This window comes from Gossypium hirsutum, chromosome A04, assembly GCF_007990345.1.
Source record: "Gossypium hirsutum isolate 1008001.06 chromosome A04, Gossypium_hirsutum_v2.1, whole genome shotgun sequence".
NCBI lineage: Eukaryota > Viridiplantae > Streptophyta > Magnoliopsida > Malvales > Malvaceae > Gossypium > Gossypium hirsutum.
In genome coordinates, this window is record NC_053427.1 from 83,083,622 (window position 1) to 83,106,716 (window position 23,095).

The following is a 23,095-nucleotide window of genomic DNA, read 5'->3' on the forward strand; positions in this document are numbered from 1 at the left end:
TAAAAAGTTTGAATCAAATTATATACCCATTATTTTAAACACAAATTCATCTAAAAGAATGACAATGTACATAGTAACTTAAATAATGTATGAAGTAATTATAAAATACATGATAAAATATAATACACATAGCAAATTTGTAAAACATATATATAAATAAATATGGAAATAATTATTTGTAAAAGATAGCATGAAATTGATAATGTATATAAAAAAATAAGTAAATATATAAATTATTCATGTAACTAATCTTTTTTAAAAAAAAAATCTAATCATACACACAAAAAGGGAAAAAAACTATATGTACAAAGTACATAATTTATAAAACTATATTTATATTACACGCATAAACAATTTTAAGGGAAAATATATATACATAAAATATTTACATAAAGCTATATGAAATTAATAACATGTACTATAATGATTTAATATAGGCTATACACATGTGAAGACATTTTTAGAGATAGTTATATATTTAAACAATCATGGAGTTAGAATATGAATTACAAAATCAACTTAACTTTATCATAAGATATACATGTGAAGAAATTTTAGAAATAGTTGAATGTTAAAATAACATAAAAAAATATGAATTTTAAAATTAACTTAATTTTATCATATATTATACATTTACTAAAACTAAAAAAAACAATTAAGTACAAATTTACTAAAAAGCTATATATATATATAGAAGAACAACAAGGCTTTAATAACATATGTAGATTAAACATAAATACTAAATATACTTAATAAACATTAATATATATACGGATGAATCCAAAAGGAATTACAAAATATCATGAAACTAATAGCATACATAAACTAAAATGAACTATATTACAAATAATACGCCAATTATTAAAATGAGAGAATAAATAAAAAGATTATTATAATGCTTTTCAAAACGAAATTCAATTATCAAAGCAACAAAATATCACAATTAATAATCTAGCATGTAGAAAAAGAATTTATGTGCAGCAAATAAAAAATGTGAATAAGACTTAATTGAAACAAAGTTAAAACAGGAGAACTAATTTACAAATAAAATAATTGGAGAATAGGATCAATGTGCCATGCACACAAACACGCGGGGGCTGGAATGGTAAATATCCCGCGCCTACAATGCTAGACTGAACCGCGGATCAAAGTGAAAAGACGCACAAATTAGAAGGCTAAATTTAAAAAAAACGGGTAAGCGAATTGGGTGCTAATTGAAAGGTTCGCGCAAAGAGAAGGATTTTTTTCAGAAATAAACCATTTTATGCGCAAAAGGTTTTCCCCCCACCCTTTCACACGATGCCGTTTCATTAGCAGGTCATTTAAGACCTTCCCCTTCCTAAATCCATTTTCTAAACGCAGCCCCCACTTCACCAAAATTCACAGCCCTAAAAATCAATTTGTTTGGGCATATTTCAGCAGCCACCGAGTACACCACTTCATCAGGTGGTCGATGGCACTCCAGCGACGATCGATGATGCCTTTGGGCCCTTCCAACTTCGACTTTCAGCGAAGAGGATAAAAATCCATGGCTGATTTGCAAGGTAAGACTTGCCTTTTTATTCTCTTTGTTTCAAAAAACCAAATGATGAAAAAAATATATATATTTGCAGGAAAATTGATAGAAATAACAGAAAAATTAAAAGAATAAAGAAGATCACCTTTCCAGAAATTCTTTTTTTTTGAAATTTTCTAGATTTGATGTATGCATATTGCATGTGTATGTGTCGTATATTTACTTTTGCTTTTATACACAGTAACAAAGATTTGAGAAAATAAGAGTAGAATCGAAAAAAATAATCAAATCTAAATCACCTTTTGAAAAAAAATTCTCTTGAACTAATTTCTATTTTTTTTTGCTCATATGCGTGCATCCATCCCCCCTTTTACATTTGATTTCACTGGCTTTTTATAGCCGAATAAAAAGAATAATATTAATTAAAAATGCAAAAAGGTTCCCTTAGATCTATTTGCTGTCAATCTGCTGTGAGTTGTTTTCTGTTATTTTCTTCTCGCAGGTTCGATTGTACGGAAGAGAACGCTCGTGGATGAGGCTCGGAGACTGCGGAATTGCTCATGCGAGCCCGATCCCCTGGCGTTGTTCTGGCACGTTCCAGAAGCTTCTGGCTTGTGTAAGCTTGGTAACTTAAGGTTTCATGAATATTTTTCTGTTTTGGGTCAGGATTTGGGCTAGGGGTTTATTTTATTGTGGGCTAAATAATTGGACTTGTAACAGGGACATTGGACCTAATTATTTTTGTTTTATTTTGGTTTTGGTTCTAGTGTAAGCCCGGGCAAAAATGGGTCATTACAACCTTCAAAGACACTCAAACAACCTATAGCCGAATGCATCACTTCAAACCAATAACAAAAATTGAGTCATGGGCTATAAAAGGAGCTTAGCAATTAACTCAATTTCACATAAATTATCAAGAAATAAAATCAAACATACCTCCAATTAGATTCACCAAGGCTGAATATCAAAGAGCCTTTTATTTTACCTTGTTCTTTAGATTTCGGCAAATGAAAGAAAGAATGGATGAAAACTTTGTTTTCATCACCTATTTACTTTTATTAATTATATATTTCCTCTTATAAAATCATTAAATATTATAATACTAATATGGAATGCATATAATATCCATTAAGTTATTATTTTACTAATACAAAATACATATATTCTTATCATCTACCATCATTGCCGTCCACTAATTTAATAGTGGTCCATTTGACATGCAAATACTCCTTGTAATATACCATGCATTATTTGGCCCTCTAAATTCTACCTATCACATTTTTAAGTTTTATCACACAAGTCCTTTTTAACAATTCCACATTCAAATGACAAAAGCAAAGCATGAAATTTTTACACATGCAATTTCACATATAATAGACATATAATATAACATTTAATTATTTTTGTGACTCGGTTTTGTGGTTTCAAAATTATTTTTCGATTAGGGTTAAATTAGGGCTGTCACATTGGTAATAAGGAAATGGGGAGATTGAAGTGTGATGATCAAACTTGTGTAGGGTGTAGAGCAGGAGCGAAGCTAGAAATTTTTTTTAAAGGGGGCTTGATGAAATTTTTTATTTTTTATAGTTTATATCTTTATAATTTGTAAATGATTAAATCGAATTTTTATAATTTTAGGGGGTCAAAGTGTAATTTTATTTTTATTAATTTAAAATTTTTAAAAAATTTAAGGGTCTAAATAGCAACTCTACATTTGAGGGGGCTGGGGCCCATGCTAGCCCCCCTGGCTTCGCCCCTGGTGTAGAGTGAGAGGTTTGAACGACAATGAGTTCAATACTTGATGGTTTAAGATAAGTGATGAGTAGAGGAGTTATTGACCGATTCAATTTACCATTTAATAATTAAAAATAAATAGAAAATAAGTTTATATTAATTTTTATAAATTTTATAATTAAATTTAAATACAATTTTTAGTATTTTTAAAACAGTGAAACAAAATCATTTTGGCAAGTTAGGTCTTGTTGGACTCGAGCCTAGAATTTTTTTAATATTAGACCAAACCTCGACTCGACCCATGAATACATCTAGTGATAGGTAATATTTTAGTTGAGGAAGTTATAAGAGGGAAGTTAATAAGGACGGCTTGATGTATGATGTAGCACAATGTGTGAGAGAAAATAAAAATGTAGAGTAAATTTTAATTTTTATAGTATTTGAATAATTTTAATAAATTTTATATATTATTCTAAATTTTTTTATAACATTTAAAATTTGTCTATACTTTTTTATAATTTTTAATAAATTTTTCTATATGTTTTTTTTATAAATTTTGTAATATTTTTTTAAAAAAAATTATAACATTTAAATATTTTTTTATATTTTTATAATTATTTATAATTTTCTATTATTTTTTATGAATTTTATAATTTATATTTTTAAAATTATATATTTTTTAGAATTTTAACATTTTTTACTAAAAAATCAATTAAACTCTCTACGTCAACTTACTATGGCAGATGCCACATCACTTACCAACAGTAGCCAGAATTTAAAAAAAAAAAAAAAATTCAATGGGCTTAATTGGGTACCAATCATGACTTGGAGGGTTCAATTGGGTTCACTTTTCGATAATGAGTTTAATTAATTTTTTTAATTATTTTTAGGGAGTTTATTTGACATTTTTACCGGTAAAAGGTTTTGTTACCAAATATAAAAGTAAAAAAATATAAAATTGTAGTTCTAGCTTTATATATTATATGAATAAATATTCTTGAATACTTTTATAATTTTACAATATATTTTTTAATAAATAATTATGAAATTTATGAATGTATTATTTGTGAAAGCTTTTACTTCCTTTCAAAAAAAGAAAAGAAAAGAGAGCATTTACGTGACTGAATTTTAATATTTCCAAAAAAATATTATTATAAAAACTATAAATATAATTTTAGGTAACTTTTCATGCACGTAAAATAATATATAACAATGGATTGAGATTTTAGTAATTCATAAATTAGTTTTTCCTTCCATGGTATATGCTTCTGTTTTCTTAATTTTATAGTCTTTATAGTTAAAAAAAAAATTCAATCCTACTTTTTTTAATTTAGAATCTTAATTCAAACATTACCATCTCACAAGTTTCAATTAAAGTTTGCCAACGTAAATTTCCGTTTATAGTATACAATGTCACACGAGAGTAACTTAATCAATATGTCAAATTGATAAATTTTAAAGAAAAACACTTATAATGTTAATGATTTGACTGATATTTTTAAATCAAGAAAGTAGGAGGACTTAATTTTTAGGTTTTTAAGTTTAAGGACTAAATCTCAAATTTTGTTAAAGTTCAAGGACTAACAACATGTTTTAACCTTCCATTTAATTTTTTGTCTCTTTTATCCCTTACACTTGTAATTTTTTGTCAAATTATGCCGAAATGGAAAGAAAAGTTAATGTTGTTGACGTGGATTGCCAGGTGGATGATATGTTAGAAATTAATTATTGTTTAAACTTTAAAAATATATATTTTTTATATCTTTTAAATAATTTTAATGATTTTTAATTTTTAAAATTTTTAAAAATTAATTAAATGTTAACATGTCATCTTTGTGACAATTCATGTATATCCCAAGTAAACAAAGCTAAAAAGTTGTTAACTTTTCTATCTATTTCGAGTTGATTTGAAGAAAAAAAAGCAAGTTTAAGGATAAAAAACTAAAATAAAATAAGTAAAAAGGCTAAAATAACTTTTTTTTTTGTGAAGTTGGGAAAAAACTCTTTAAAAGCAATTTAATTAGATAAACAGTTTGTTTAATTTGAATATTAGTCAAATAGTGTAATGTGGGAGCTATTTCCACAATCCGTTGTAGTCTAGGTGGTTAGGATACTCGGCTCTCACCCGAGAGACCCGGGTTCAAGTCCCGGCAACGGAAGACTTATTTCCTTTTTTTCTTTTTTGGTAAAATATATTGTTAATCCTTGTACTTTGACAAATTTTGAGATTTAGTCCTTAAACTTAAAACTTAAGTCCTATTACTTACTTGATTTAAAAATATCAATCTAATCATTAACATTGTAAGTATTTTTCATCAAATTTTGTCAAATTGACATATTTAGTAGGTTTTTCTCATGTGACGTTGCATATGATTGAACTCTTGACATACTAACCTAACCTGAACAAAATTTAAACATTATAACTTATTATTAAAGGAAATATTAATAAAACCAATTTAAAATTGGGGATAAAATAGTTTTAGGAATCGGAGGTATTTTTTACTAAAGCCAGTTTTTTATTGGGTTTGGGGATCTTAAAGTACTTTTCCACTACAAAAGCAACGAAGAACAATTAGCTTTTGAGGTAAAAATACAATGAAAAAGTATTTAAGGTGCTTTTGATTTTGCATTTGAACATAAAAATTATCAAAATATCCTTATTTATATTAACTATTTAGAAAGTATAAAAAACATTAGATTAATTTATATTTTATGTATTATTATATTAAATTATTTAAATATAATTTATTATATTTAAGTTTTTAAACACTTTATTTATCATTAATTTTACAAATTATTTATATGGTTGGCAGCTTGTTACCGGAATGTGCTGTGGTTGGAGGAAAAAAGGCGAATCGTGGTCTTTGCAGGGTAGTTTTTAGAGGAGCCAACCACCCAAATCCAATGGCTATGTACTCTTTGTCCAATAAGGCCACCCCACAATTTGCTCTTTTTCTGCCTTCAATAAATTTCTTAATGTTTCTTTCTAATATTGCAAACAGGGATTTTCACTTTTTTAAAATTTCATTTTTCTTTTAATATGCTTCTGATTTTTGGTAATCAAAGACATGTTTTTTCTATTTCTTCTAAATGAAGGTGTAAATAAATGTATACATCATCAACAAACAAGACAAATAAATAAAGGCATAATAACTTATTTAGTCCTCAAATTTTAAAAAATTATTTTAATTTTTCATTTAATTTTTCTCCTTTTTTAATTCTTAAACTAGCCTCTCTCTTTTTTTTCTCAAAACACTTTCAAAAAATAGATGAAAAAGTTTATGTTTGTTAACTTTGCTAACTTGGCATTCCATGTGTATAACATGTTAGCAATTAATTTTATTTTTTTATTTTTTTGAAATTTATAGAATATTATTTTTATTTTTATTTTTATTATTAAAAAAATTTATATTTTTTATATTTTTTTATATATTTTTAATAATTTTTAGTTCTTAAATAATTTATTTTTTTAATTTAAAAAATTAATCAATCGTTGAAATATTTTCCCATCAATTTTGGAGTAATTTGACAAACAACATAAGTTCAATGATTAAAAGATTCAAAAATATAAGTGGATGGCTAAAATGACATTTTTATGAAGTTAGAGGGCCAAATAAGTCATTATACCTAATAAAAACCTAACAGTAAAAAAAAAAATCCAGAGACCGCATTAATTTTTTTGGTTGTAACCAAAGTGTCTAAGTTAATAGACATGACTAATCCCCTCGCTGCGAATACTCTCTAAAGAGGTAAAAAATTGACTATTAAATGTGCTCCATTCACATAGGTAAGGATTGAACTCCCGACCTCATGATTAATATACATATTAATATTATGACTTGTAACCAACATATTTTCACCTTTTCCCTAGACTATTTTTTTTTACATAAATCCTAAAAGATTTATACTAGAAATTCTACATATTTAAAATATTAGTATGTGTTTAAAAATAATATTAAATAAATAATAAAATATAAGGTTCAAAACTAATAATAACACATAAGTAATATGTACAAAATTAAAATAAAAATAGTATGGGCAAAAATATCATATGAAGAATATGCACTCTAATTATTTATCATGCTATTGTCATTTTTCTTGAGTTGGTATCAGGTTGATTTGTAACACAAACTCAATCAACAACATTATCAGTAGGGTTGAGAAAGAAAAATAAACAAATCAAAAGTAGGCCCGAAGCGAGGTATTTGGATGGTTAAGGAATACAAGTTCAAAAGTAGCAATTACTCGAAACTGAATTGAATTCTATTTTTTATTTAATATATAATTAATTTTAATTTTTATGATATAAAAATAAATATTTTATATTTAAAAAAAGTGAAAATAAGTTTAAAGTTCTTGAAAAACTATTGTTTTTTATAAATATTTATGAAGAAGACCTTAAAATTTTATCAAATTATACTCAAATGTCATAAAGTAAAGCTCATTTTATTAAAATAAGTCTAAAAAATCAAAACACAAAATTAATATGAAAAATTGAGAATCAAATTAAGCCAAACTAAATTATGATAGACGGGTCAAAAAAATTAAAAAAATCCAACCAAACTGAACCGATACCACTTCTAATTATCAGTTAAAATTGATCATATCCACAATGTAGGTGAAAGAAATAAATTAATATTAAAATTATATTTATATTTATATTTATAAAAGAATTTAACAATTAAACCATAGTGTAGTGGTAAAGTGCTTGTAAATATGTATAATTTAGACATGGGTCAATCTTTAGACTTTACATTTTTGAGTGCAATAAACTATTATAGAGAAACAAACAAGGTTGTATGGACCAGCTTTGAGTATATCGGTGGTTTGCTGCTCGAGAGGCTAAACTGCGTACTAAGGGGTAGAGTCAGTGATGCTTGCGCTCCAAGCAGATTGGCAATTGTTGTTGTAGGATGATGATGTCCTTTCGTATCGGTTCGAGCTTCCGTTGTACGTTGAATTGTCCTTGTCCACCATTTGGAAGCAGTTGCAGAGTTGACTATTCCAATTTGGATTTGCGTTCCATGAAGTTTCATCAATTTTTCATGAATGAAGATGAGTTCACTATGTAGCTTGGAAGTGGAAGAATAGTGCATTGCTGCAAAGGAATTGAGCCTTGAATGGTGTTTGATTGTTGCCAATGAAAGGATGATGGTAGTGGGATTGCTGTGAGTAATTGAATGTATTAATTGATTTATATTTAATTATATTTTTATTTTTATTTTAAATTGTATCACATGATTCAAATTAAAACATAATAATGTTTAAATTTAATATTATCCTACCCATTTTCTTATTTCAATTCCAATTTGTAAGTTTTGAGAAAAATTTTGATTCCATATGGTAATGGGTTTTTTTTTTTTACAATTATCTAGATTTTTAATGATTAAGTGTTATTATTATTTTTTCTTTGAGCTATTTTAATTATTTTTTATTTAATATTTAATATATTAAAATTTATAATTATTTAGAATTGAAACTAATGAAAATAATTTAAACCATTATTAATTCATTAAATAATCTTTATTTTAAAAAAAATTAGATCTAATTGGACAGAATTACAACAGCTTATAATAAAATAAAGAAGCAATTACTACTATCATGGTTGGATCATAAAAGTTATTTGAACCAAATTGAACTATGAAATCAAGTTCAAGTACCATTTTAAATCAAAAAGTCAAACTCCGGTACCTAATTGGATAAAAAAACCTTAAATACCATTTTGAACTTCCAAACCAAGTTCAAGTACCAAATGTATATTTACCCTTTCTTTTAAATAAAAATGGTTAGTAAAACAGAGACTTCCGTTGCCGGGACTTGAACCCGGGTCTCTCGGGTGAGAGCCGAGTATCCTAACCACCTAGACTACAACGGATTTTGAAATGTACTGACATATTTACCTTTATGAAACTAGCCATTATATTTTCACCTCTTTTTCGAACTAATATTTTCGACATAAATCTTAAATGATGTATGTTTAATTTAAATTTTAAAACATTTCATTTGATAAATTTTATTTCTTCTTACATAAAAGCTTTTTCAAAAGCTTCACAAACTTCAAAATAAAAATTTTTACAATATTTAATTTTTTTAAAAATTTTTCATCTTAAATTATACAACATAAGATTTGATATCTCATTTAGCAATTAAATTATGTGTTAATGCGATTTGTGAATTGTTATTTGGTGTACTTCGATGCAAGAGTAACATTACATTTTGACTTAATTTTCGTAAACTATTAGAAGGGGTTTGATGTTTTTCCATAACTCACTAATTAAAAATGATTTTCGGAATATGATTTTGTGTAAAATATTTTTTTTGTTTGACAAGTTCTTCTGAAATCATTTTCTAAAAGTTGTTTTTAGTGAAACAAACACAACATAAGTATATATTTTTTACAAAATATTACAACATCATTTTCTTTTGACAATCGAAATTTATTTTATAATAATATAATATTTTGTAATAATTAATATCATATATAAAATTAATAATAAATAATGCATAATTAAAACTTAATTTAAATTGTATATATTACATATATGAGAGTGGATAGTGACACATTAAAATTGGAAGAGACAAATGAAGCTATGTATAATTTAAACAAATACTCATATAGATATAATTAAAATATTCATATTTTATACTTTATTAAATATTTATAAATTGTAATATATGTTTATTATTAATATAAATATTTTTCAATCCCATATTAAGAATATTATGTAAAACTATTATTGTTAAAATTATTTATTAAAATAAAATTGTTATGTTAAATAACTTATTAAAATATAAATTATTAATAAATTATCATATTATTAAATATAAATAATTTATATAAGTATTTTTAATAATTTTTATTTTTTTATATTACTTTTTAAATATTTTAAAATTAAAATTAAAATTTTATTAATAATATAATAATATAAAACTTTATTTAGATAGCTTTTATATAATATAAAATTACTCATAAAAGAATATTTTTTTGAAACATGATTGCTGGAAAAGTTGTTTATAATTTTTGGTCTATATTAAAAATGCTTAATATATCATTAGGTACTTGAGTTTAACATTTTTTTTCTAATGTGGTAGCTATTTGTATTTGACAATAATTATATATTTTGATACCCAAAGATAACCGTGTTGATCTTTTGCTGTTTAATTTGAGTTTTAAGTTTGATTTGATGGAAGTTAATTCATAATATTATTAGGTTTGAAATTTTCATAATTTTGTTAATAGAATAAATTTAGTGTTAACTGTGAATTTGTTTAATTTTATGAATTTTTATTAAATTAACTCTAAATCTCAAATTAAACACTAAAAAGTTAACACAATTGCCTTCAGATATCAAAATATATAATTTTTGTCAAATACAAGTACCACGTTCTAAAAACACACATGTACAACACTATAAAAAATCAAACTTAAATACCAAATTATATATTAAACGTATTAATTGAAATTCATTGAACACTACTGGAAATATAAATTTAATTTATATAATTATTCTTATTAAATAAAATAATTTATGTACTTTTTATGAAATTGAGTATTAACAAATATAATTTTTAAAAGAATTGATAAGAATAATTTAATATTTTAAAAGAGTGAAAAAATTTCTAATTAAATTTTAAATGGGAAGTATGAAAGAATTTTTAATGGCAGAGAAGGCTTTAGAGTTTCAAGTCCAACCTTCTTGTAAATGTGGAATGTTCCAAGCTCTTATCAATGTCCTTGTTAAATGCAAATCATTCTCCGAATTAAAGCAAATCCATGCACTTGTAACAACGTTTGGTCTCCGCCATGATTCCCCTATTTCATCAAAACTTCTCTCTCTCGCTGCTCTCTCCGGCGCCGGCAACATCGATTATGCCCACCGCCTATTCTCCACCCTACCCGCCCCTCGAGTCTTCGATTGGAACACCATTATTCGAGGTTACTCCATCAGCAAAAATCCTAACAAATCATTTTCAGTTTTCATCAAAATGCTGAGAGCTGGGGTCTTCCCTGATTATTTAACATACCCTTTTCTCGCCAAGGCATCTGCTCGTCTTTTGAAGCCGGAACTTGGTGGTGCGATTCATGGCCACGCGTTGAAAAATGGGTTCCAGTTAGATAAGTTCATAAACAATTCTTTGATCCACATGTATGCTTCCTGCCATGACATAGTTTACGCCCGTCGGGTGTTTGATGAAATGCCGATGAAGAATATTGTTTCGTGGAACGCTATGTTGGATGGTTACGCCAAGTGTGGGGATATGGCTTCTGCGCGTCAAGTTTTCGATTTGATGCCTCAAAGGGACGTTGTTTCTTGGAGCTGTTTGATCGATGGGTATGTTAAGAACGGGGATCATAAGGAGGCCTTGGCAATCTTTGAAGAAATGCTAGTGTTGGGTCCCAAAGCTAATGAGGTAACTATGGTGAGTGTGTTGTGTGCTTGTGCACATTTGGGTGCGCTTGATCAAGGAAGGTCAATGCATTGTTATGTGATGGACAATGGGTTACCAATGACTTTGGTTTTGCGTACTTCTCTTGTTGATATGTATGCTAAATGTGGAGCAATAGAAGAAGCTTTAGACGTCTTTCGTGGGGTTTCTAATGGTAAGACCGATGTGTTATTGTGGAATGCTATAATTGGAGGGCTTGCAATTCATGGTTTGGTTAATGAATCTCTTGAATTGTTTACTGAAATGCAAATAGCTGGGATTGTTCCTGACGAGATCACGTACCTGTGCTTGTTAAGTGCTTGTGCACATGGTGGATTAGTGAAGGAAGCTTGGTACTTCTTTGAGTGTCTTGGCAAACACGGTATGACTCCTAAGAGTGAACATTACGCTTGCATGGTGGACGTTCTAGCTCGAGCAGGGCAGGTAGCAGAAGCATACCAATTTCTATGTGAAATGCCCGTAGAGCCGAGCGCGCCATTGCTCGGTGCTCTTTTAAATGGGTGCTTAATATATGGAAAATCTGATCTTGTAGAAATGGTAGGAAGGAAACTAATCGAATTAGACCCAGATCACGATGGTAGATATATCGGCTTATCTAACGTTTATGCGGCTGTCAAGCGATGGAAAGAAGCAAGAACAATGAGAGAGGCCATGGAAAGAAGGGGAGTGAAGAAGTCTGCTGGGTTCAGTTGTGTGGAAATCTCTGGAACTCTTTATAGTTTTATAGCTCACGACGAAACACATCCTAATTCAAAACAAATTTATGAAATACTAGAATTTATTGTAATCCAAATGAAACTTGATGTTCATAAGGATATTCAAGAATATCTTTCTTTATGATATGAATTGTGGTTGAGTGCAAGCTTTTAATAGTATTTTGTGTTAAGCTTCGGGTCCATTTGTCTCAGAAAGTTCAGTACAACTAAAAAATATATATTTATCTTAATAGCATATGTTCATTAAAAAAAACCCAAAAAGAAAAAAGAAAAATCAGAAACACACAGAAAAAGGGTATTGATGTTGAGTTTGAATGTTTTAACTTCAGAAACATGAAAACATATAGCACACTCCCCTAAACAAAAATAATATCAGAAATATGTTTTTAATAGATAATTTGAACACAAGATTTGATCCCAATAATGCTGACTCTCTGTCTATGTAATATACCATCTTCTTTTCTTCTCAGAAAATCTGCAGAGATGTAATCAAAAGACTGTCAAAAGTTTATATGTAAGGCGTGTATATGAAGATTAAATGATGATGGATGCAATTACCATAGCTGCAATGGCACAATACTAGACATTAGAATCTTGAAGGTTGGGCTGAGCAAGCTGGAGCTGATAGGATTGGAACTGTTGAGGAATGGTAGCAAGCTGAAGCACACTGCTTGGTTCTCCAAAGAAAGGGAATTGATCCACAACTTGCTGATGCTCCACTGGCTTAGCTTCCATTCCTCCCTGCTGATACTCGATCGCCGCTCGGTGTTCCTGCACCTGTGAGGAAAGGTAACGTTTTAGCACCCAAAATTCTCGTTCAATACAAGCTCACTTGAACCATTTACTTACCCAGCGGTACATATTGCTGTTTTCTTCCTCTAGTATTCTCTCCTAAACATTCAAAATCATAATTCAATTATCATCTGATTTTTGATTTATATGTGTGGGAGAGAACTTAAAGAAATGTTTAAACTCGTCACCTTTCTACGTAGGTTATCCAGTTGTTGTTGCAAGAGCTCATTCTGCAATAACCCCACGGGGAAGACAATTGAAAAAAAACAAAGGAATTGACATATTTAGTTCAAAATGCATTAAGAAGATGATGATGAACATGTACCTTTCGCTCTCGGACCTTGATGACGGAGCGTTCGAGTTCGTGTTCAAGTTGATCGAGCTCTTCGAATGGTATAGAACTCATGTCTTCACCAGTGTAGCGTCGCATGCTTAGCTGAAGGCGACGAGTTTCTTTCCTCAACACTGCCAATTCATTGTACAAATGTTCCTATACATATATGAAAATATTCACTAAATATATACCTTCATGCTGAGGCAGATTGAAGAAGGAAATGCGAGTGATCTTACCCGATTGTCATGCTCAGGAATGCAAGTTCCAGTGACCTTCTGATACCTTTCTATGATTTGCTCCATTCTGTCACATAACATTTAGCCATTAAACAAAGAAAAAATGGAAAATTTTGTCATCTAAGACAGTCCTAGTCGGAAAATTTGCTTAGATGATTTTTAATTTTTAATTAAAAAGGCTTTAGAAAGTGTTTGTTTCTTAGTAAAATTCCATTCTTATATTTTCCGAGAAAGATAAGCATGAAAAATTAAGTCGATTAAAATTCTGTAGTGCTATATCTATGATTGAAAGAGTGCAAAATTAAGATGCTTATTAACTCTCATATTTGGTCAAAGTTTATTTAATCTCTATTAAAGATATATTGAAAAAATTTTTAAAAAAAGGGAAAAAAACAGTAATAATGAAATGGAAGAAAATGAAACCCTTATGATTATAACAAAGAATACTTTTTTTTTTTACCCACCAATTTCCCTTAAATTTTACATTATTTAACATTCATTAATGTCTAAATCAAACAACACAACACCCTTGATCTGATCAGCTCAAATCAATAGGGATATTCATGCAATTGAAAGCTTTTTGAATTCAAATTGATGATAACAAAGACTGTAACCAGTCAAATTAATGCAGAAGCTAAAGAGATCTGCAGGTCATGTTAAATAGAACTTAACAACCAAAAAAAAAAAAACTTAACTTTAGCTTGAAAAAGTAGCCTTGAAATTGAAACCCTAGCTAGTTCATGTTCTTCATTTTTACAAAACATGATCTTGGTCAGTCAAAAAATCAAACTCCCATGCAGGCTTTCAACCAAGATAACCATGGATTCATGAAAATGAAAAGAGAAGAGGAAATAATGAAAAAGACCTGTAACCCTCAGTGCAATACTGGCACATCTTGCCGGTAGTGGAGAAGATGATGAGCCCAATCTGAGCATCACAAAGCACAGACAACTCATGGGTCTTCTTCAATAACCCAGCTCGTCGCTTCGAAAACGTAACTTGCCTAGTCGTCTGGTTCTCAATCCTCTTGATCGGTATCTTTCCACGTCCCATAATTATCTCTTTTCTTTGCCTTTATAATCTCTACCTAGTTAAGGAAACTGGGAAACAAAAAAAAAAAACATTAAACCACACACACACAAAAAAAAAGTTTAAAAAATGAAGCAGCTGAGCTTAATAAAGAAGTTTTCAAAAATGGGTTGCTATAATATAAGATAAAATGGAAAGTAAAAAGCTTCTGAAACTGAAAATAACAAGTTTTGTTTTTATGGTTTGTAGTTCATAAAAAGAGGAAGGGATTATTGGATAAAAAAAGAAGAAGATGATGATGATGAGTCTCTGAGTTTATTACCTATTTGCTTTGCTCTCGTAAATCTGCAGCTCTTTTGGCGAAGCTAGCGTGTATGAACAAGGAATTTATTCTCTATAAGCTTTGCTATAATTTTATTTTTATTTTTGAAGTTTTCTAAATGCCCCCAGTATTTTCTTATAAAACTACAAATTTGCACCTAAATTTGATACAAATAGATTAGACCTACTCTGATTTTAATTTTGTTTTTAGTATTTTTTTGTATTTTTCAATAAATTTTGATGAAAATATTAACTGTATTAATGATTAGACTCAAATTTTTAAAATATAAAGGTTCAATATTAAATATATAAAAATACAGGGACTAATAGAACATTTTGGTCAAAACATAGTAATTATAATCATAAATTTTTTTGAAATGTATGCAAAAAAAAAAACAAGGAAATGTTTATTGTAGTTATATGAAATCTAATTTTCTAAATAAGTTTAGTTTGTGAAGTGCATAATAGTAAATTACTAAGGAACAAAGGCCTCCCCCAATTAAAATTTTAATTTAACTTAGATTTGAATGCAATAAAACGTATTGTCCTTTTATTTATGGGTTAGTAGGGTAATTTTAGAAATTATTTTAAAGAGAAACTTTGTTTTAGAAAAATGTACGGGTTTAGTGATTAATATTAATTCTCTTTATATTTGAAAAAACATTTCATGTAGATTAACATATAGATAACTTTCGTGACGCGAAAGAGAGACATATTTCATTTTGATAGGTTAAATATGTATGTATTTTGAAATTATTTTAACAAGGGATGTTATTGCATTTTGTTGGACTTTATTACTACTTATACTTGGCGTCCTTAATGTTTTATATTTAATCCAGTTTTGCCAATTGGAGCCGTAAGTAATTAGGGTGTTCCAGTTACACTCAGTTTAATAGGACTCTCTAATTACAATAATTATTTAAACCCTAATTACAAAATAAAAATAATGGAGTAGGAGGAATGGCATTATGAGTAATTCAATACCAAAAAGCAACCCTTTATAGTGAAAATGTAAGAAAGAAAGACAAAAAGGGGGTGGTGTTGTGGTGTGAGTCTTAAACCACTCCTCTGATCTCATATCTGTCAAGCAACCTGAATTTTAGCATAAATAGAAATTCCTTTTACAATTGGTACAAAACTATGCCTTTCCAGAATTGGGAATTCAACAATGGAGGTGGAGGTCCCCCACCCAAAACCCTAAAACACACCCCCTATTGGGAAAAGACAAACTGTAACAATCCCATGATATATGCATAATTGACTAAAACAAACAGGCTTGCTATGCAATACTTTCATATTAACTTTGAGTAAATTAGAGTTAAATTTGAAATGTAACTTTTTTTACCCTAAACCTTTATGCCAAAACGGTAATTTCAATTGGACCAATATGTTTACTTCATGCAATTGGATTTGTCTTTAGGTTAAGTTGGGTGAGCTATGGTCCAAAATCTTTGAATATCACCACCATCTTTGTTTTAGTCTCATATATAAACACCTAATCTTCCTCTAATTTTGTTTATTAGTGTAATTGGATTGGATTCAAATCACTAATTAAACTTTTTTTTAAAGAATTTAAATTAAATTTTTTATTTGGGGTTGAGATAAGATTATAAAATTTAGTGAGCCAAAGCTAAACATTTTGTATTAAAAAGAAACTTAAGTTAAATTATTAACTTTTCAAAAGGCTGTAATTTGATAAAAGTATCACGGAGGTCCCTATATTAGGTGCCAGATTGCATTTTGCCTCTTCTACTTAAAAATGGGTAAATTAAATCAAAAAGCAAACTGGTCTTTTTTTTGATAAAATTTTCATTCATTTCTACTATTAAAAATTGGCATGCTTGATAAAATAACCAAACAGTGAAACATGATGTGTCATGTACACCTCATGCTAGCATACATGGACCAATTTTTATCAATAGAAATGGATAAAAAAATTTAATAGAATAACTAATTTACTCTTTGATCTAATGTATAGGGGCTAATTTGCCCATTTCTTTCAGTATAGGAGGTAAAATACAATTCAACTCCTAGTACAATAGCCTTCATAATACTTTTACCACTAAAATTTTGATTTTTATATTTAACCCAAGGTTAAACAAACTAATCCATTTTTTTTAAAATTTTGGAAAGGGCTGAAGAGCAATTTATCCATTTAACCGAAGAGGTCAAAGTCTTGCCTGCCCCTAGCTACACCAATATTAGAATAGCTTGTAACTAAGTTCATACATCCTAACTAGTCATCTCCCTCATCGCTTACATCTCTTACATACACAAAGTCATCATCTTTTGCTTTATCATTATATGCAAAAAATGAAAATTCATTAATTTGTTCCATTAATGTTTATGTATATATGTAACCCTTCCTCATACACACACACATATTACATAAAAAGAGCTGTTCTTTTAACTGTGTTTCAGAATTCCGACAGTGTACTTCCAGTAGTGGATTAAATCAAATCCTGAGATTGCATATATAGACATTTATATATATATATATATGAATGAAGTTAATTCCATTCATCAGTTGATGATAGAAGAGCAGTGATATTCATTTCTTATACTTAGAAAATTGAACAGAAAAAATGGGTTTTAATCATTTTAGAATTCTTATAGAGGAGGAGATAAGGGGTTTTGTAGTTTAATAAGAAATGGTCCAACCCTAATTATAGTAACAACCCATAGACAGACAATGCATATTAGGTTTTCCAAAAAAGGAAACCCAATGGCCTACATTGGTCCCCCTAATATCCCACCATTATTTTTTTTTTCCAATTGCTTGTCACTATCGTCATATCCCACTTAGCTGATCATCCACCATTAAAACTGCCATAGAGCATCCAAATCGTATAATAAAACTCTTCTATTTTTTTTTTGTGGGGGACGGAGTTTTAGTGAAGAAAAGAACGAAGAGGGGAACATGGGGGGGACTTACCCAAAATGGAAACCTTCGCAGAAGCGGTTTAAGGTCCACTTTCCACCACTAATTTAGGGTTCTTATGCACATGGAGTTTGCCAGGCATCTATATTTTGTATCATCATTACCATTTAATAACCCCGTAAGGATAGCCTCCACAATGTTGATATATAGTATTATTTGGGGTAAAAATACTATAGAGGCTCTTATATTAGGAATCAGATTGTATTTTGTTTTTTCTATTAAAAAATAGTCAAATTAGTCTCTATAAATTAGATCAAAGAGCAAACCGATCCTTCTAATAAAAATTTTATCCATTTCCACTATTAAAAATTGGTCCTGGTATGTCAACAGTCTGTTTATTCTGTTAGCCACGTCAATGTTTAATAGTAGAAATAGATGAATTTTTTAACAGAAATGATCAATTTACTCTTTGATTTAACATACAAAAACTAAATTGCCCCTTTTTAGTAAATGGGGCAAAATGCTATTTGACTTCTACTAGAGAGATTTGCATGGTATTTTTATCTATTAATGGGTGATAAGGGTTTGGTTTAGATTGGATTTTGATAAAATTTATAGTTACCTTATAATATTATAGTTTTTTTGAAATTCAACCGAATCAAGTTCTATCAATTCAGTTAAATTTTTATTTTTTATTTTTTTGAGAAATCACATTTTTTTAATATAGAATTTTGAATTTTTCATCACTAATTTATATATAAATATTTATTTTTATATTACAAAATACAATAATAACCAAACTAAAATTGAAACAAATTTAATAAAATGGAACCTCTTGAAACTTGTTGAAACCCTATATCATCATACTCACAAGTCCTTATTTTGGGATTTAATCATGTTAAGATTAATTGCCATTCTAATTTTATTGATTCTGATATAGTTATTTAAAGCATTTAATAATATCCAACGGACTTCCATGAATTATCCAATAGGGCTGTACATCATGTTGAATTGAGTTAATTGAAAGATTTGATATAATCATCATTAAGAGGAAGGATTGTATTAAATAGTGATATTATTTTTTTCTAATAGTTTAATGCCACGTTCAAAATGAAAATATTGATGTGACATTAAACTATTGAAAAGGGAATACAAATGATGTGGCATCACTGTTTCATACGATCCTTTCCCCATGACTGGATATACAATGTTGCAACAGGCAATATCATCATTATAAACAATGACATGCCATCATAAGTAGAGAAAATAATGTTCATATCCATCCCTAAAACATAAAATTGTATGAAGAAGATAATATAAGAGGAGAGCAATAACGTAGAAATTTCCAAAAGTCTGAAAGTCAAACTCTTTTGATTTATAATAGAAAAAAGATGGCATCCTTTTGTAACTTGTTAATCACTTTGGTCTTTCCTTATACACTCTTTTCCTTTATAGGGAAAGATAATATTTTCTTCTAATGGAAGGCATCAAAATATAGTAAATTTGATAATATCTGCCATTGATTCTGTTTCTTTTTAAATGAAAAATGGCAGTAAACAAATGGGTACATACATCTACAAACAGAGCAGATAAAGCCCAAAGGGCTCAAAAAGTCAAAAACTGCCCAAATTTTGAAAAGAAAAATAGAAAAAATCATTCCGATGCAGGGACTTGAACCCGGGTCTCTCGGGTGAGAGCCAAGTATCCTAACCACCTAGACTACAACGGATTTTGAACATGATTCAAATAAGAAACATTTTCTACTCAACGATCTTACTATAATTATACTACTAAACGAATAAACTAGAAAAATCTCGAACTTTGATTTAATGAGCAATTTAATATATAAATTTTAATTTGATGCAACTATACATATGAAATTTTAGTTGTTGTTCATATATATACATAAAACTTTAATTTTGATTCTGTTAAATATATTTAAATGGATAAATACACCAATTTATTTTTATATTAAATATATATAAATATTTGTATTACACTATGTATATTTAAAATAGTGCTATATCAGTAAAAATGTTAGTAATTTTTTAAAATTAAATTACATTAATATTTCATATATAAAATTACACAATCAAAATTTATATACAAAATTGTACTTTAAATCAAAATCCATGTACAATTTTGAAATTTTTCTCTAAAAAAAATTATACAAAACATTCCATTCAAACTAGATTTTTTTTGTTAGTTATTAATAATATAAAAAATTATTATAAAAATCAAATGTGATTATGATTAAAATGACGAAATCAAGATAATAAAAAATATAATGTCACGAGTTTAAATATCATGATTTTGCATATATTTTTAAAAATTTATTAATTTACACAACATTTTATTCCTCTCTAAATTTACGTTTATACAATGTATAGGAAAGAATAAATAAAATTTAACTTATAACATATTATTGAAGGAAATAATATGGAAAAAAAAATCAATTTTATGTTAAGGAGGAAATAGTTACAAAGCAATTTTCAAACTTCTATCATCTTTCTAATTTCACCTTTCTTCCTTCTATCCTCTATGAACAAAGAGCCTATCTTTTTCATGTTTTCTTATGTTTTCCTTTCTTTCTTTCTCTTCTCTCATTCGTATTTTATTTTATTTAAATAAGCTTATATGTTTAAAAAATACTTAAAAATATTTTTAAAATTAAATTAAGCCCTTATATTAAATTCATACTCAATTAAGTTTTTGTTGTTAACTAAAATAACAAATTAAGCTCCTTTGTTAACAGTTTTCATCATTGATCACGTTGACGGTTAAAATAAATTGATTGACCAACCAAATAGTGGCACATGACAGCTTCTAGTTTAATCTAATTTTTTTTCTATAAAATATTTTAAAATCATAAAAAAAAATTATATCAAATTATAAGAACTAGAAAATTTATCAAAAAATATTAAAAATAGAATAAATCTAATAAATTCTACATTTTTTTTAAAAATATATTGAAATTCTATAAAAAAATCAAGAAAATTATATTTAAAAAAAGTATTAAAACTATTCACATTGATATAAACTTATAGAAATTATTAAAAAAATCATAGGAACTTAAACTAGATTGGATCAGTCTGTTGGACAAATTTGACCGAAATCGGCAAGGATATTAGTGTGGAGAAAGACATTAGACTGGTTGTCCTGAAAACTAGACTATTGAACCTATTTTTTTTTATTTTTAATTCTTTATTAAATTGGACGAATCTGACAAATTGGCAAATTGGTGGCTTGATTAGTTCAACGATCGATCCAATTCTAAAAATATTGGTTAGAATATTTCATTATGACATATGTTAATAGTTGGATAGTGAGATTTTGGTTTGATAAAATTATTAAAAAATAAAAAATTAATTCAACTGTCCGGTTTCCAAGTCAATCGATCTAATGGCTTTTCTTAGATTGGTACCCTTGTCGCCTTGTTGATTTCGAGCTAACCAATCCAGTTCAAGTTTTTATATTTTTTTATAATTTTTATAAATTTATATTAATTTCAATATTTTTTACAATTTTTTATTATTTTTTAAACAATTCTAATACGTTCTTTTTATTTAAATATTTTAAATAAGTTTTATTGTTTTTATAATTTATTATATTTTTAAATTTTTATAGTATTTATATTTTTTTATAATTTTGTTATAATGTGGTTACAATTTTAATAAAGCTTATATCATTGTTAATATTTTTTAATATTTAATAATTTTATTTTTAATATTTTTTTCCTGATTTTTATGATTTTAAATAATTTTTATGAAAAAATATTAGATAAAACCTGAAGCTGCCACGTGTAATCTGATTAGTTTGTCAATTTATTTTAATAGTCAACATAGTCAATGACGAAAATCATTAATGAAGAGGCTTAATTGATTTTTTTAGTTAACGGCAGGGACCTAATTGGTTGTGAATTTAATATAGGGGCCTATTTGATTTTTATTTTTATTTTTTTGCGTTTTCTTAAGGGTTTTTTTGACATATAAGTCATTTAAATAAGTTTTAAAAAATAAAATATTTAATATTTATTTTTCTAAAAATTCCAAAAAAAATTTCAAAAAAAGGTAAACTAAACTAGTAGTCACCTATTTATTAGTAAGTTTCTTTTTTGGTCACCCAATTACGAAAAGTTACAAAATGGTCACCAACCATTCAATTTTGTTTTTTTAGACACCAGTTGGTCGGTGGTAGCTCTTAAAGTTGGCATAGAAGCATCTTTAGCCCTCAACAATTATAAATTATGTCAATTTAGTCTTGATACTAAAAAAAAAAATTAACCCTCAACATTTACGTATTGTGTAATCTGATATTATTTTGCAATTTTGCTTCTTCTTCTTCTTCTTCTTCTTCTTCATTTTTTTAACATTAAGGGCTAATTTTAAAAGAATGATAAAAGATGGAAATCATTATCTTGAGCATTTCAGTATTTTTATTTTTATATATTTTTAATCAAATTTAATTGATAAAATTATTTTTTAGGTGAAAGGGTAACAAAGATAAGCAAAATTACAAAAAAATAAATAGAGATCAAATTACACAATGTATAAATGTTGATGGTTAAAGTTGCTATTATACCAATTTTAAATGCTGCCATTGTTAACCACCCCAGTGACCAAAAAAGACAAAATTGAATAGTTGGGTGACCATTTTGTAACTTTTCATAGTTGGATAACCTAAAAAAAACTACTAAGAGTTGGGTGACAAAAAAGGAAAATCACTAATAATTGAGTGACTACTAATGTAGTTTATCCAAAAAAAATGGAAACATCAACAAAGAGACCAAATAAAAGCCCAACGGGCTCAAAAAGAAAAAACCGATCCAAAGTTAAAAATAAAAAAAATATACTAATAGTTGGGTATGATTTTGTAACATTTTATGTTAGGAGACCAAAAAAGAAATTCACTAATGGTTGTGACTACTAATGAATTTAACCATAAAAATTGAAACATCCACAAATAGAGCAGATAAAACCCAAAGGGCTCCAAAAATAAAAAAAGATTTCCGTTGCCGGGACTTGAACCCGGGTCTCTCGGGTGAGAGCCGAGTATCCTAACCACCTAGACTACAACGGATTTGATCAA

The 23,095-nt window shown here is 27.7% G+C and overlaps 2 protein-coding genes, 1 long non-coding RNA gene and 4 other non-coding genes across 7 annotated transcripts; 3 read left to right on the forward strand and 4 right to left on the reverse strand.

Moving 5' to 3' along the window:
- Nucleotides 1–967: 967 nt before the first annotated feature.
- LOC121228228 (uncharacterized) lies at nucleotides 968–2,332 on the forward strand. The gene is made up of 2 exons (XR_005925777.1): nucleotides 968–1,544; nucleotides 2,019–2,332. It is a non-coding gene; the product is annotated as an uncharacterized lncRNA (long non-coding RNA).
- A 3,004-nt stretch (nucleotides 2,333–5,336) lies between these two features.
- Nucleotides 5,337–5,409, forward strand: TRNAE-CUC (transfer RNA glutamic acid (anticodon CUC)). The gene has a single exon. It is a non-coding gene; the product is annotated as a tRNA-Glu (tRNA).
- A 3,643-nt stretch (nucleotides 5,410–9,052) lies between these two features.
- TRNAE-CUC (transfer RNA glutamic acid (anticodon CUC)) lies at nucleotides 9,053–9,125 on the reverse strand. Its single transcript has one exon. It is a non-coding gene; the product is annotated as a tRNA-Glu (tRNA).
- Nucleotides 9,126–10,884: 1,759 nt separating this feature from the next.
- On the forward strand, nucleotides 10,885–12,573 carry LOC121228229 (pentatricopeptide repeat-containing protein At5g08305). The gene has a single exon (XM_041111551.1). The coding sequence runs from the start codon at nucleotides 10,886–10,888 to the stop codon at nucleotides 12,536–12,538; it is 1,653 nt and encodes a 550-aa protein (XP_040967485.1). The 5' UTR covers nucleotide 10,885; the 3' UTR covers nucleotides 12,539–12,573.
- Nucleotides 12,574–12,693: 120 nt separating this feature from the next.
- On the reverse strand, nucleotides 12,694–15,278 carry LOC121228230 (protein TRANSPARENT TESTA 16). Its single transcript, XM_041111552.1, has 8 exons — nucleotides 15,128–15,278; nucleotides 14,642–14,876; nucleotides 13,777–13,843; nucleotides 13,532–13,696; nucleotides 13,395–13,436; nucleotides 13,264–13,305; nucleotides 12,973–13,191; nucleotides 12,694–12,889 (listed from the first exon to the last, which is right to left on the reverse strand). Exons 2-7 carry the CDS (start codon nucleotides 14,827–14,829, stop codon nucleotides 12,994–12,996), a joined length of 702 nt encoding a protein of 233 aa, XP_040967486.1. The 5' UTR covers nucleotides 14,830–14,876; nucleotides 15,128–15,278; the 3' UTR covers nucleotides 12,694–12,889; nucleotides 12,973–12,993.
- A 4,385-nt stretch (nucleotides 15,279–19,663) lies between these two features.
- TRNAE-CUC (transfer RNA glutamic acid (anticodon CUC)) lies at nucleotides 19,664–19,736 on the reverse strand. The gene has a single exon. It is a non-coding gene; the product is annotated as a tRNA-Glu (tRNA).
- A 3,277-nt stretch (nucleotides 19,737–23,013) lies between these two features.
- Nucleotides 23,014–23,086, reverse strand: TRNAE-CUC (transfer RNA glutamic acid (anticodon CUC)). The gene has a single exon. It is a non-coding gene; the product is annotated as a tRNA-Glu (tRNA).
- Nucleotides 23,087–23,095: the final 9 nt, after the last annotated feature.

What these genes read in the sequence shown, in the direction of transcription:
- LOC121228229 (XM_041111551.1), top strand. Translation starts at nt 10,886, where the DNA reads ATGGGAAGTATGAAAGAATTTTTAATGGCAGAGAAGGCTTTAGAGTTT.
- LOC121228230 (XM_041111552.1), bottom strand. Translation starts at nt 14,829, where the DNA reads ATGGGACGTGGAAAGATACCGATCAAGAGGATTGAGAACCAGACGACT. An exon ending in TATTGCACTGAGGGTTACAG is followed by an intron (nt 13,844 to 14,641) that starts GTCTTTTTCATT and finishes GTTATGTGACAG; the next exon opens with AATGGAGCAAATCATAGAAA. An exon ending in ACAGCAATATGTACCGCTGG is followed by an intron (nt 13,192 to 13,263) that starts GTAAGTAAATGG and finishes CTTTCCTCACAG; the next exon opens with GTGCAGGAACACCGAGCGGC.